General features: G+C 35.7%; 2 protein-coding genes across 3 annotated transcripts in view; both read right to left on the minus strand.

The window, feature by feature from the left end:
- Positions 1-147: 147 nt before the first annotated feature.
- On the minus strand, positions 148-9322 carry LOC120330453 (melanopsin-B-like). Of its 2 annotated transcripts, none has more exons than XM_078118847.1 (10): positions 8511-9322; positions 8149-8254; positions 7447-7608; positions 7150-7277; positions 4051-4246; positions 3275-3500; positions 2894-2937; positions 1706-1761; positions 1258-1289; positions 148-1033 (listed from the first exon to the last, which is right to left on the minus strand). In XM_078118847.1, the coding sequence occupies exons 2-10, from the start codon at positions 8199-8201 to the stop codon at positions 698-700; spliced, it is 1233 nt and encodes a 410-aa protein (XP_077974973.1). In that variant the 5' UTR covers positions 8202-8254; positions 8511-9322; the 3' UTR covers positions 148-697. The 2 variants fall into 2 exon arrangements, with proteins under 2 accessions (XP_077974973.1, XP_077974972.1); XM_078118846.1 differs by having other exon boundaries at positions 8149-8262; positions 8511-9320.
- Positions 9323-12799: 3477 nt separating this feature from the next.
- Positions 12800-14748, minus strand: part of LOC144411654 (IgGFc-binding protein-like) — a 93946-nt gene continuing 91997 nt past the window's right edge. The window contains exons 118-119 of the mRNA XM_078118632.1: positions 14315-14553; positions 12800-13080 (exon numbers count right to left, since the gene is read on the minus strand). Coding sequence (XP_077974758.1) covers positions 14339-14553 — 215 coding nt within the window. The 3' untranslated portion in view covers positions 12800-13080; positions 14315-14338. The remainder of the gene's footprint in view (positions 13081-14314; positions 14554-14748) is intronic.

Below are 14748 nucleotides of genomic sequence, written 5' to 3' on the forward strand. Positions count from 1 at the left end.
TCGCTCGTTTGAACGACGAGGAATAATTTTTTTTTATTTTTTTATTCGAGGTTTTAATAGTGGCTCATATTTGTGTGAGACATCGGGCTTCGAATAATACCACGCGGGCCACTCGAAAATTTGACCCTCGGGCTGGACGACCTTGACCTAGATATCGAAATAAATTTGCTTTGTCACATTGCAGAAAACTGCATCTTATGATCCATAAAATCTTGACTCTAAAAATGAAGAGCAGGTCCACATTTTCCGATCCCTCGATGTTTTGAAACACGGCGGTGTTCATACCAAAAGAAATTGAACTTAAATCTATTCTCTCATATTGAGTTGTGCGCACGATGTGAAACATTACAGGAATTAGCTAATTTGTGTAGGTTATGTATACAGTTGTAAGAAATATTAGCTTCATCAATGAAAAATTTCAAAGCAAATGTTAAATCATATTTCAGAGAGTCATTTCCCGCAATCAGGAAACACGACAAATGATCAATCGTTGAAACAAGTGCATGAGTATTTAACTTGGAATCACCCGGTTCAAGCTAATTGCTGCGCCTATCTTTCGTTTTTGGCACCAGCATAAAAGTACGGGAGAAAATGTTCCCTCATCATTTTCAGTTTATGATTTGTGCTGTATTTCTTCTATTTCAGTCATCCAATGCACAATCTACTGGAAGTATCTCCATAAAATGCATGACTAGAGTCACTTCCTGCAAACGATATATCGAATCGTTGCTTTAAAATGTGGATGAGTAGCGTAAGCGTATGAGCTATGTACACACGACAGTTTGGCGAGTAAAAAAGCTACCACTTCAGGATAATGGCCAAATGAGATTCCTCCCAAACTTGATAAACAAAGAATCAATAAGGGAATCCACGACATCGAGAACGTTGTCACCAGTATTATTGCTGACTTCAGAACTGCATGTTCAGGAGAGTGATCCAAACCTTTCTTTCGGGAAGCCAACGAAGGATGTTGAGAAGCCGTCCTTGACGATTTTGTTGAGACTTTTGAAGTAAATTCGTCGTCTGAAATTTCCTGCAAAATGTTGCAAATGATTTTTCGTTATATGGCAAATGTACTGACTATTATAGGTCAAAATGTAGTCGACATTGGAATTATTGATAAAATGTTTATTTTTAAAATGGGAAATCACGACTAAAAATATTAGGAATATTTAGAAAATGTCTGAATAATTATGACTTGTGTTGAAACACAGGCAAATAGGATAACCTAAAATCAAATATTTTTTTATTTCATACCTTGACTCGAAAATCCGTTGAAAAATTATTGCCTGAAAATTAATTAAGAGAAATTATTTGCATATTTAGTAACAGTCTTAACATATTTATTTGAGTTCAACAAATAGAAGACGACTGAAGATTACTTTTTCTTGAAGATCATAAAATATTAATTGATGTGGGAAAGTTCTCGCTTATCGAATGAATAAATTATTCTTATGTTGTCCCAGGGCTAGGTATCTCATTATATTCTTTCTTACATTGACGGATAAAGACACAATTCGATAAAGTTATCGTGGGCTTTGTTGATGTAAATAAATGGCAGATGTATTTAGCGTCGAAATTTGAAATAAACTTATCCAAATCAAGCTGTTGTGCGACCAACAAATATTTTTCTGTATGCAATAAAAGAGTACTAAGTTAATCTAAATGTAATACTTTTGCTCTTATAATGTTAATATTTACTCACTTAAATTATATTTTTCAGAACCGCAGTGTGGTAATACAACTTTGTAGATAACAGATCTGAAAAACATTATAGATATGAAAACGGGAATAAGTTTTTGTTAATGTATCAAATGTGTAAAAATATATTTGATTCCCAATTGGATACAAATAAAAATGAATACAGTAATAATCTTTTTATTGAATAGTGCATCTCAACCTTTTTTCCTTCTGTTCACCTATTCAATTCTATCTGAATGAGCACCAATAACACTAATAACAAAGATATGTTTTCAAATAACGTCTTTAATGTGTTGTGCTACAGTGGTGTCGTGCAGTGGTTTGATGAGAGTACTAGTTTGAAAAAGATAACACCAGGAAATGCATTCCTTTCACAATACTTAATAAGAAGGGTTGGGTTGCGAAGAAAACAATTTTACGTCAAAAGGACAATTAATACGAATGAAACTATTGACAAACGCAGATATCAAAAGTGACAACGAAATCAACGGAGAAAAGTTGATTTCAATGTGTAACTATCAGCTGAAGTTCTATTTGCTCGCTTCGTTTGTTAAATCTATCATTACAATTGGATTGGATTTTGAGTTGTTTCGAAGAGTCCAATGTAATGAAACTCTAATATGTACAAAAAGTTATTATTGGGCACGTTTAGTGGACATAACGATTGTTTTGTTGCTCTTGTTCATTGACACGTTTTGAAAATACCGCTTTTCTCTTTGATTACTGGACCAATTGCTTTGAAGTGGTTAAAGATGGAAATTTTCTCTAGAAGGCTATTATCTTTATTTTTTGCTATGACGTCATCAAAATTATGTGGCGCTACGTGTCCAAATATTTGTACATAGCTCTCTTGTTTTTCTTATTGTTTTTGTGGCGCAAGAACTTGTTTGAAGAGTTGTGCAACACGTGCCTCAAGAGTTTGTCTTCATTCTGATGGGATAATTGTTATTTCCTACACTTAGTTCTGATTTTAGATAGAAGTCATAAACAAGAATAGGTTTATATAGTTGCAAAAATATAGTGACCTCTCCTATTTACTGCACTGATTGAGCGTGTCTGTATAGACCTTCGAAAGTTTTTTTTTCTACCAGCAGTTGGGCAACCATTATACCACGAGTTGTTGCATTTAAATATCAATCCTGCGAAATCACTTTCGACCTAATAAAACCTGAAAATTCATTGATATACTTACTTTTTCTTTAAGCTCTTTTTATTGCGAGCAATAGATCGTCTGTCCTGGAATGAAAGTAATAGCTTTTAGAATATTTAGCGTTGGGAATTTAAAAACACGGTTAGGGTGCAATATTACAATTGACACATGGCAGAGCACCCGTCTCCGGTGCAGTCCCAAATCCGAAACCTTCTGTTCAGCTCGCGTAGCGGACAATCAATCCATCACAAAGCAAATCTACTTTGCAATTGAGCTTATTGGCTACTTCATATCGAATGTCTGCTTGAAAATTGAAATATCCCGAGGTATGGTATATAAATATTGCAATCGTAGCATATACCCTAATATGCACAAAATGAAAATAATTCCGATTCACGCAGGAATAAAATTATTATCTACCACCTGAGCTTGAAATCGTTTTGAACTACTTTTGACTTTGTTGAATATCCGAACCATGCTGAAGCATACGAAAGTCAGAGGGAGAACTAAAACTGAGATAGACATTCCCACCAGATAGAAGATGTTGTAGAAAGAGGCTGTTTGTCGATCGAACATACAGCATGGTAATGAAGTCTCTAATATGTAGTCTGGCACAATTGGTGTTAGCGGCCAAAAGGCCCAGAATACGCTGTAGGTTAGATAGAATATATTCGTTGAAAGTTCATAGAATTGATAGAGAGTCGATATATATAGAAGTCAAAACTCGTGAAAAATATGACGTCTCTGGTCAGATGTAAATATATCCGAATATTCTTTATATCACTAGAATACATTTTCAAAAACAATGACAATATTACAATTGTCGTTCGTCGGATAGTCATTTCTCATGGGAATTCCATGGGATAGGATAGGATGGCATAGTACAAATCTTACTTCCCATATAAAAACTTTATTACATCATAGCTATACACTTGGTTTCTATATTTTTCACTTTCTAATAGCTTTTCATATAATTCATTCATTTTCTGGTGGGACACCAGATATATAGCATTTTTGAAATTCAATATTATTAATCTGGATTGTCATTTCCATGGGAATCCAATGCAAAATGTACCACGGGGTGGGATGAAATAGAACATATTCATCATGGACGATGCTGCGCATGGTATCTAATATAATTTTTGCACGCGAAGTGGATCCAATGTAATCTAGTTAATATGCAAAAATATGTCTTCCACCTGTATATCCAAATTAGCAAAATAGTTTTGTACGGTTCATGATGACAGATGCTCAACCACGACGGTTTCTTCCCAAAAAAACAGATTGCGACATAACGATCTCCAAACATTGCAGCAATTGTCAGCATAACATTTATGTGTACAAATGATAGCACGGCTCCTTCAACTTGACAAACTTCACCAAACGAGGAAATGACTGTAGTGATAAGATCGAAAAATAAAACAAGCTATCAATAGAGTGACCCGGTGACACTGAGGGTAATGATAACGAAATTATCAAGAGTTACTGTAATCATATGGACACATGGTGATCATATGGACACATGCTGAATTTTATTCCAATTTTAAGGATTTTGGTGCAATTCTACAATCTTCAAACCATCTTAATAGGACAAGGCCATTATCGAATTGCATCGGTCTTGGTGGAATTCGAAATTGTGATAAAGAGTCGCTCACACATATGAAGACGGTAGTTACGACCGTTTCGAATAATCCATAAAATCCCTTTCACCCGCACTTCTTTATTCGTATCATACATTTTAAAATGTGATTGTCGACAACTATCGTCTTTTTATGTGATAATTTTCAATGATTCACAATCATACTAGTCCATTAGATTTTGCCTAATAATCTACGAGAGCAATATGGGCTCGTTCTAATCGAGCATGTAGAGATATAAATCCGACTTGATTGATTGCTATTGATTCAAAATGACGGAATCTTACCCTCGGATGTCGATATTTATTCTGGTTTTGGCACATGTCCAAATCCAAATTGCATTATTAAAAGCGTATAAAACAGATAAATAGGAATGCATAATTAATCCGGATATTTTTTTTACTTAACCAACTCCGCGAAATCGTGTACCGTTTATTATATCGAATTATTGATCTTCTGTAAACCTATTTTTCAATTTTCAAGCGACTATAGAACAACGGTGCACAACCCCCTGGAGTCCGTATTTAATACAAATAAATGCAATGTGGCCGCCAATAGCAAAAAGGTTGTGCACCCCCGGTATAGACAGTCAAAAGCCATGGTGCGCGCAGTTGTCACAATCGTTTTTCGTTATATTTAAATTGAGTTAAATAAATTTGCGCAACTGAAATAATATAATTTTACTCACAATCAAGTATTGCACACACACCAATTTACCATAAATATAAATTATTCATGAGAATGTGGACTAAGCAGAGCCAGAAACATTTCGCAAAAACATTGTAACTTTGTAGTAAATATATCAACACACTCCGTTCAAACGTTTACTTTTTAAAAATATATTGAAGTACATTTCATGCCGCCAATTCACATTATTATTACTTTACAACATTTTCTGTAACTGATTGTTGCAAGCCACAGTTGCAACAGATTCCGTAAAATTTTCTTCTGCTCTGTGTTATCGCATGCTTATTTATCATATATATATATATATATATATAAATATATATATATTCTTTCAAATTTCATTGCGTGAATTGTCTATTTATATTTAAGTGCGTTGCTGAAATCAGAACCACGAAGCCGCTTTTCAAGAATTACATGTGATCCACTGATGACAATAGTAAAATAGTTGCTAGAATCACGACTACAGTATCAACTCGAACTAAAACCGCTGAGGGTAATGATAACGAAAATATCAAAAGGACAAATGATAATCCTGTCTTGTATCAATCACATGTTGAAGCCAGAGTATGGAGCATAGAGCCATAGATGGCGGGTCACAAAGTAGCCTACCCACTGTGTTTTCGGTGACCCGCCAAGTCATGAATTAATGCATACAACTAGACGACAAGTCGGTGATGAATTAATATAATATAATCAAGAATTGTTTTAGTCGGCGTGACGTGATATTCAGCGTGACGTTGAAGATAATCAAAAGAATGAGTCCGTGATAAACTAAAATAAAAAAAAGTGACGTTTCCCGGATTTGTATTTTCGTGACGACAACGAGGAGTTGTTGCAATTCACATTGTAAAAATAGAAAAAAACGGTACTTCTGAAGTATGCGGGCACCAAGATGTCGCATGACCTGAACCCTAACCTGGTACACAACCTGAGTTCAGGTTGTGCGCCATCTTGATGCGCATACTTCAGGTGGTCCGAAAAAACAAGCATCATAACAGATTGGCATCATAACAGATTGTACTACTTATTGTCGGTTTCAAGCGAATCCTTCTATGAAATTATCGCAATGGATTTATTCCGCATCGTGATGAAATGAAATCTAATCACTGTAATGCATGATGTTCAATTAATTCTCTATTCTACCCAAATCGAATTGTATTTCTTGAGATTGTAGTTGGGATGTTAGCGTTATAAATTAACGTAGTCCATCGTTACGTTGAATGTGATTGTAATGACATGACATCTTAGCGGATATTACCGGCCGTGAATTCCATATTTTCCGGAGCATAAATAATATCAGCTGAAATATTTAGCTGTGTTGTAATCACGGAGGTTGCAAGGGAATTTCGGAGCCGCAGTGTGGAATTTTGGAAACCCCCAATTTCGAAACAGTCGGGCTGCGTCTTGGTATACCGTTACGAAGATACTGGTAACAATGCTGTTACACCGTTTGGGACATGACAATGCGGTTAGTCTGTCCATTTCTCGCAACGTGTCTTGTTACAGATGTTCACACTCGATGGTACAGAGCTATGCAACAACTAGATGCTATTTTCCAGTTACTGTTTTCCCCGCCCACAACGCCTTTGGAAAAGTAAAATTTTGTAGACGTTAATTAACGACGTAAATATACTTTTTTCAGAGTGGAATTCCCTTCGAAACCACTGAAAAAATTTGCCGTGGCATTATAAACGTTTTTTACGTAATGTGTATACAAATAATATGTGTTTTTGCACCTTAAATTAATAAAATCGGGTACAAGAAATCGCCTCAGTCGTGATATAAGAAGAAAGTGTAGAAAGCTCAAAACTACACAATGCCAACAAAAGATTTGAACGCTGGCAAAATGAGATGCATCAGAAAGTTACCCATTGATGCAGACATAGATTAAATTTCTATGACCCACATTCTTCTTTCCCTTAAATAAAAATATAAGATAAGATTATCTAACTAACTATTTTATATCGTACTGACCTTTTTGGCCAGTATCCTGCAAAAACAGTAATGTCCCGATTTTCAATGCAACAATCCCTACCAAGGTATTATTGACAGCAAGATGTATCGTGAGGACGTTGGCGGATTTCTTCTTCAGACTTTGGCAACTGTGAATTGCGGATTATTATTATGTGATTACGCTTTTTCAAATTCACAATTATTAGACTTTATTCCTAGTTTGTTAACCTCTCTTTGACCTTCTGTATAGGTAAGCGAAGAACCAATTTGTTTACTTTTATATATATATATATAAATATATATAATAGATATAGTTACCTGTAAAATGTGCAGATGAGAAGAATATTGCCAAAAACTGACACCAAACCCACCAACGCCATGAATGTAGCAATAATTAAATCGACGCTTCTCATATTCCATGCTGTATCAACATCATTTCGTACATTTCCATAAGTTTTAACGTAGTCGTTTCCAGAGTATCTATAGAAATATGATTTTGGTCGCTTGTTGTTATCGAAAATATTATATAATAATGTTTTTGACAAATAATGACAATTGCCAATGATTCATGATCATCTGCAAGGATACGCTTTCCAATTCATCGCTAATCACACATCGTAGGTTTGGAAGTTCAAATCTCAAGGGATGAGTAGGATACAATGACATTGATAGACCAATTCGTGTGGAAAGTTGATTAACGTAACCCCATCAGCCATTCAAGCCTTACATCTGAAACGACAAACTGCTTTTTATTGCTTCATTAACTGTAAAAAGTTGTGCCATGGTTGGCTTTTTCCATGCGGAATATGTGGGAAAAAATCGTAGTCCAATCGTTATTTCTCTGCTCGTAAATGATTTGTGTAATTCTTCTATACTCATCAAACTCGGAGTGTAAAAAGCTGAAACGCTACTTGATTCAAATATCTACCTACATGATTCTATAACAAGTCTAAAGCTGTAAAATATCAAATGTTACACAAGGTTAGCAAACAAAGACGTCTCGTCCTTTATGTCACTCACCCATGTTCAATTTCTCCATGTGCTATGATTGACAAATTTCCGTTGAATCGCATTTTCAATTGGTTTTGATGATTTGAGGTTGGAACTAATCTAAAGTCTTATTTCTCTGTAAAACTGTTGTGGCGATTAAACAAATTAAATACTAGATTAAAAACAATTAAATTAACAATCTTAATCGTAAATCTTTCTTTTTATATTAATTGTGCCTAGTGGTATTTTTTTGGGGTGACTACAAAAACATTTCTCAACACGGCTCTAATATTCATAATGAAAATCTAGAAAATAAAGTTTGTTTGAATGAGTAGCAAATAAATCAAAGAAAGATGAAAGCTCGGAGAACTAGAACAGCTGAAGACTCTTACCAACATACAGTGTACCAGTAATCGATTCTCAATCCTGCGATAAATTGAAATATCATGTAGAGATGAGAACATTCGCATGTCCAAGTCCAAGTGGTCTTCATCATAAGTTTGGCGGCAACACAGGGTTCCGTCAGTAGAGTCCAAGAGTTCCACAGTTTTTCATTTAAATCTCAGAGTCGATAATATTATATACATATTGCAAAGACTGTCAAATATATATTAGGTTTGCCACTAGTACCAAACTTGCAACACTTTATAGGTCATTTCGTTTCGCCAGAATCAAGTTTTGTTTTGTACATATATATTTATAGTACATATCTCGAAAATTGTTAGTTTATTGTACAGGGGTTTCGCACGCGTCTGAAATGCTTCCGTTCCATCAAAAAATGGAAAATCATTAGTCTAAGTGGCTGCCTGTACTGATAAGAATAAAGTTGCCTACCAATTATATATGCAAGACTAACCCTTATATTTGGATATATTGCTAATATAAATCATCACAATTCGGCCCAGATTAGTCATCTTTGTCAGTTTTGTTCTCACTTGTTTGAAAAATATATTTTACTATTTAAATAACCGTATTTTATATGTTCATCATCAAAGGTTGTCCTTCATTCTACAAAACAGCTGTACAAAACCTTGGATATACAACTAAATAAACAATAAAGTACCATAATCAACGAAATATTTAATAGTTTGTTTTGAATCGGTCGCACATTTCAACTATAGTCATCTTAGCGCTTTTTACGCTTTACACAGCTATCAACTATTAATGCTTTCCCTATCGATACGGTTAATTTTAGCAATACGTTCTGCCGACCGTGCTGGTTATTGATTCTCTCAATCTTCTTACGTTTACTACGTTATTACAAGGTCGCCACATTAATTTGTAAAAGTACTTATGTAATACTCAACAAATTGATTGGAATAACACAATATTATTGACCAACCAACCAAAGTGACGAAGAAATTTACGAAATAATGAGCACCTTTTTCTGCAAATTGAAAGTAATAACAGTGATATTTAAAGTAGAAAGTAAATAAAAAAACACCCACATTGATTTGATTCAACATGAGCATCTCATAGATTGAAATAATGGATTTTATTTCACGTGTGTACATGACTAAAACTTGCTAGCTCTAGGCAAATGAACACTGACATTACTAAAGCGACGCTGTTAGTGCCCGAATTGACACGACTGGATAAATTGCTACCAATTTGCCAGCTGATTGAAGCTCCAAGGTTAATCGCGTTCTTCAAAATGACAGATATACATGGGAGAACGACCTTGGATCCCTGGGGAAAAAATATATGAAGTGGTTTTCGATTAAACAGTGATTAACTATTGCTGCTTGGTCATTTTTTTTTAGAGTAAATTGACACTTATTCACAATTTGTCCTCTTCTTTGTTATTAAATTTTGTTCAACATCATGTATTACCAAACCATGTGCAAGCATGATTGTCAGGTGTAGATATCAAACAGTACATACTGTTGATATTCGTCTTCTTCGGAAAGATGTTTTGATAAGGCAACATCATAGTCATCTCGCTTTCCTTGTTGAAATTTGAGAATTTGTATTATTGTGAAATTTTATAATTTTTGATTTATGATTTCTTTAATTATCAACTATTGTATGGATGACGAGAAAACAATTATCTATCTCTTTTTTGACAACGAGCTCGACTGGCTTCTCCCCAAAGTTTTTTGTTTTTTACATAAACATTAGATATTCTAAAAGGCGCTTTATACACCTTTGGGAATGGTTGAGTATACTATTGCCATAAACAAAAAAAAAAACGTTTTGGTTCGACGGCAGCTTGCAGAATACCGTGAGGTATCGAAGGTTAAAATTGTCAAGCAGCCCTGCTCTAGGAGACCGCCACGGACTGATTCCGGTCCGTGTACCGGCGGTTGAGAGCCCCGCCATAAACCATACTACCTATCATGTTGACAGAATTCAGTCTTGAAAAATTACACCCCTAAGCATGAAATATTTTTATTCAAGATCATGACGTTAACAAATATGGCAATGGAGGTGATAATATAAAAAAATAAAAGTGGTCGCATCGTGCTGAGAATTAGGAATACACTTGTCACAGCACCTCTGAATACTCTGCGTGGGCTCGCAGGTTCCCGCGGGGAATAATAACGAGAAAATTTATAGACTCTTCGTCCTCGCGGAGGCTGGTTCAGGCAACCTTGGCCGGTTAGAATACCCCCACTATCTACTCCACGACTAAAATACAACTAAAAAATACCGGGCTAAATAATCCCATACCCGACATGGACTAACAACCGACGAGAAACCGTGGGTGGGTTCGCTGCAACTGAAAAGCGAGATAGCAATCCGAGACCGCCGACTTATCGATCTTTTGCATCACTAATTAATTAATAACTCGCTAATTATACGACATAATTTATCCAAAATCAATAGGCTTCTGGTCCAAGATATGATGAATGAACATACATACAAATTTGGAGCAGATTCAATCTTGCTTTCGTGAGATATTGCGTAACATTTAAGTGTCCAATAGACAAATACCTATCAACATTCTTACCGATCGAGATCGATAAGTAATAACGGATTAACTAATTCCATACCCGACATGAACTGACAACCGAGCGAGAAACCGTGGGTAGGTTTACCACACGATACAGCCGTCTGATCGGTATCCCTATTCCTCGGTATATATACCTAAATCATATCCTATCCTAAATTCAACTGGTAACTGGCAGTCGATGATGCGGTTAGGGTATGGCGTGTCGATGGCAGTGAGACGACCCAATCGAAGTTAACAAGACAATTAGTGGAATTTGCCATGGAAATTAATGGAAGACAAAAGTTAGAATGGTTTACATGAGTACACTTGTCAATCAATTTACTTTGGCCACTATAACATAAAACATAACAACAATAAACGGACAAACAAAATGCATAGTACCTGGAGTACGGGCATAATTTTGAGCACCAAGGTAAAAAAAACGTACAAGTACAGGCCCGTCAACCAAAAACAGTCAAAAAACACAATAAAAGAATCACACACGATACAAGATCAGATAATAACTTTCAAATAAAAAACAGTGAAAACTTCAGCAATCTGAACGGGTCGAGACGATGCATGAGTCCGCTTCATTTCCAATAAAATGCAAAACATAAAACAATAAAAACTTCAGCAAACTGCGCGGGTCAAAACGATGTCTAAGTCGACTTCATGTCCAGTAAAATACAAACGATGAAAACTTCAGCAAACTGTGCGACTCGAAACAATCCACGAGTCGGCTTTATGTCCAGTAAATTTATGGTTAACGAGATACGAATAGTATGGATTTCTTTGGCATTGTTGTTCCTGCCGGCTACGTAGTATTACAATTTTTCAAATTGTGTGACTAGTGTGATGTGAACAAATTACAAACGCCGAAAGCAGCCCAATCGTGTCACCTGTGAAATTTTGACACGTTTTGGCAGCTTTCTCAATCTTCTGTTTGTATGTTTATTTGGAAGTGAGGTGATGAAATAAACTAATAGACCTACTTAAAACTATGCAATAAGATACGCTTCGCAGAGCTCTGACCTCGGATGCGACTCGTGACACCTAAGTTAAGAACCAGTTGTCTGATCTCCCTGCCTTGTTTCCCTCAATATGTGTTGATCCTGCTACTGGAATATCAAGGTTATCAGCCTACATTTCAACGGAATTTCTAAGTCAAGGGTTTTCTCAAAGACCCGCCGCTTCATGAAATGTTTACTTGAAATACTTCTGACATGTGCCAAATTCCATCCTTATGTAAAAAACCCACCAATAGCTTTGAAAGCGATGGACGCGCATGTCTGTTGGCGATTAACATTGTCAACAGTAGCGTAGTGGCATAAATGTATGACCTATACGTAAAAGCAAACACCTGGTCCTAAATGAATGTTATTTTTATACCGCGGTGGAATTGAGTTAAAGATCATTGACAATCAAGAACAACACCGATTTTGCGATTTAAAACTGAATAGATACATGTGTGCGAAGTTTGCTTTTGTATACCTGCTGACCTTGTTAAAACTCATAGCTACCAAAATTCCAACAAGAATAACTTCACCTATGACAAATTGAATTGGACTCCTATGATATTTCTAAATTATCACTGACATAACCATATTGTAAATACTGCGACGTTGGATTCAAGTGGCTCGAGCGTGTCAGGATTCGAGTAATCCTAACCTGTGCACATAACAGATTTCTCAGGAAAGAGGGTTCTTGCATAAAAGTTCATATTGATCAAAATTCAACAAACATTGATATAGTTAGATACATATATTTTTTATTATATATTGTTTTGTGATGTATCAAATTATAGCACTGTAGCAAATTCAATTTATTGACTTTTGCTGGCAGACAATTAGAATTACATGAATATAGCACATCCACCAATGAGAACTCAAATACCGAATTATGATAGCATACATATAAGCAAATAGCGTGCACCAGGAAGAGCGTTGCAAAAATCATTTTTGATGTTCTCTGTTCAATCAGTCTTGCGGGGAACAATCATTGTAACGAAGCGTACTGCAGAATTTCACCTTAAAAAATATTTTTATGTAAGCAAAATGAACTGAAAATATTTAAAAATACACCAAAACGAGAAAACGTTTAATATCATTGAACTTGTTGTATACAGTTTAACACTGATACATCAAATGGTTGTGGGATATTGTATTGTGTTGAGCGTTAGGAATACGCTCACCATCGCACCTCTGATTACCCTGCGTGGGTCCGCAGGCTCGAATCCTGCGAGGATGATTTTGCGAGAGAACTGCTGGACTTGTCGTCACTGTCGGGTAACTTCACATAATCGCTGGCCGATAATCCAACATGGACTGTTAACTGGACAGGTGGCGGTGGACCCAGCGTATGCATGTTATTCCCCTTCTAATACATTCACGTTGTATGTTATATCATAATTATTCCTTCATTATGCTGTACCAGTGGTTCTCAACCTTTTACTGACCGCGTACCATTTTACTGTTTTTTACTTTACTTTTTGGCCGCATACCACTGAAAAAGCCACTTTTGGCGCAGGAAACAATGGCACAAGACACGCGCTATGAGAGTGTTTCAAAATGTGGTACTACATCCTTAGTAACCTAATTCGCAAGGCGGACGAAAACATGCCCATCTCGATTCCTTCATGGACAATAGCAAGCGAGGGCGATATCTAAAAGCTGGACTGGTCCATACGACGTTTCTCTGACCTTCGACCCCAGAAAAACACTTCCAATACTTTACTATTGCAAAAATGTTTGAAAACCCTCATTTTTATTAAAATTATTCAACCATGTGCCGCTTACAGGCACTGATAGCTTAGTTTAGATTAGTCTATCGCGTCATTTGCGAGACTCATTTTTGATTTAAGAGAACTAAATTTATGCTCCTTTGAAGACATAATAACAATTAAGATATTTAATTCACAACTATTATTTTGAAACGCAACTGAAAACTGACAAATAACACGCAAAACTACAAAAACGAGGCAATGTTTACTGATTGTTGCTGGTTACGGAAATAAACAAGGAAATTTATGCCTGGGGAAACATTCCTAAAGGCCGTTCAGCGAATACATACATACAAGATAAAGCGTTGTCGGCATATTTCGGCCAACTCAAAAGTTAATTGTTGCAATAATTCAAAGCTGCTCGCATACCACTAGTGGTACGCGTACCACAGGTTGAGAACCACTGTGCTGTACAGTGTACATACTACATAGTCTAGTAATATTTTTTAAATGATATTATATTACAAAAATAAAAATCTCACTTTCTCACTCATAATCATTCATATCTAAAAGAAGTCATCGAAAAGAAAGGCAGCACTATCCAAATCACAGACAGGTGGTTCCCCAGACCATATACCACCTTCCTGACAATATCTAACATCATTTCCGACAAGTTTAAATCCAGGTTGACATCCATATGTAGCAATGTCCTCAACTTTTGGTGGATTTGAGCTGAGTTTAAAATTGCCGTACTCTATTGGATTCGGTATGGGACAGGTTACTGCAATAAAGATAGATAAATGCATATTTAGATTTAATTGCTTTTCACTTGAAACTTTCACAATATTGAAGGTTGTTGTTAATCTGAAATGTAGGAAACAAATGGATGTATCAAACGTAATACAATATATCCTCATTCAATTGCTGCAAGAGTGAATCTTGAGAGGAAATAATTATGTGTGAAAAGATTGCTGAA

The sequence above is a fragment of the Styela clava genome, chromosome 12 (assembly GCF_964204865.1).
Source record: "Styela clava chromosome 12, kaStyClav1.hap1.2, whole genome shotgun sequence".
Taxonomy (NCBI): domain Eukaryota; kingdom Metazoa; phylum Chordata; class Ascidiacea; order Stolidobranchia; family Styelidae; genus Styela; species Styela clava.

Coding starts and splice junctions, on each gene's coding strand:
- LOC120330453 (XM_078118847.1), bottom strand. CDS start 8,201: ATGCGATTCAACGGAAATTTGTCAATCATAGCACATGGAGAAATTGAA. Junction 7,278..7,446: donor CTCATCTGCACATTTTACAG/GTAACTATATCT, acceptor CGCAATTCACAG/TTGCCAAAGTCTGAAGAAGA. Junction 3,501..4,050: donor TTGCTAATTTGGATATACAG/GTGGAAGACATA, acceptor TCTAACCTACAG/CGTATTCTGGGCCTTTTGGC.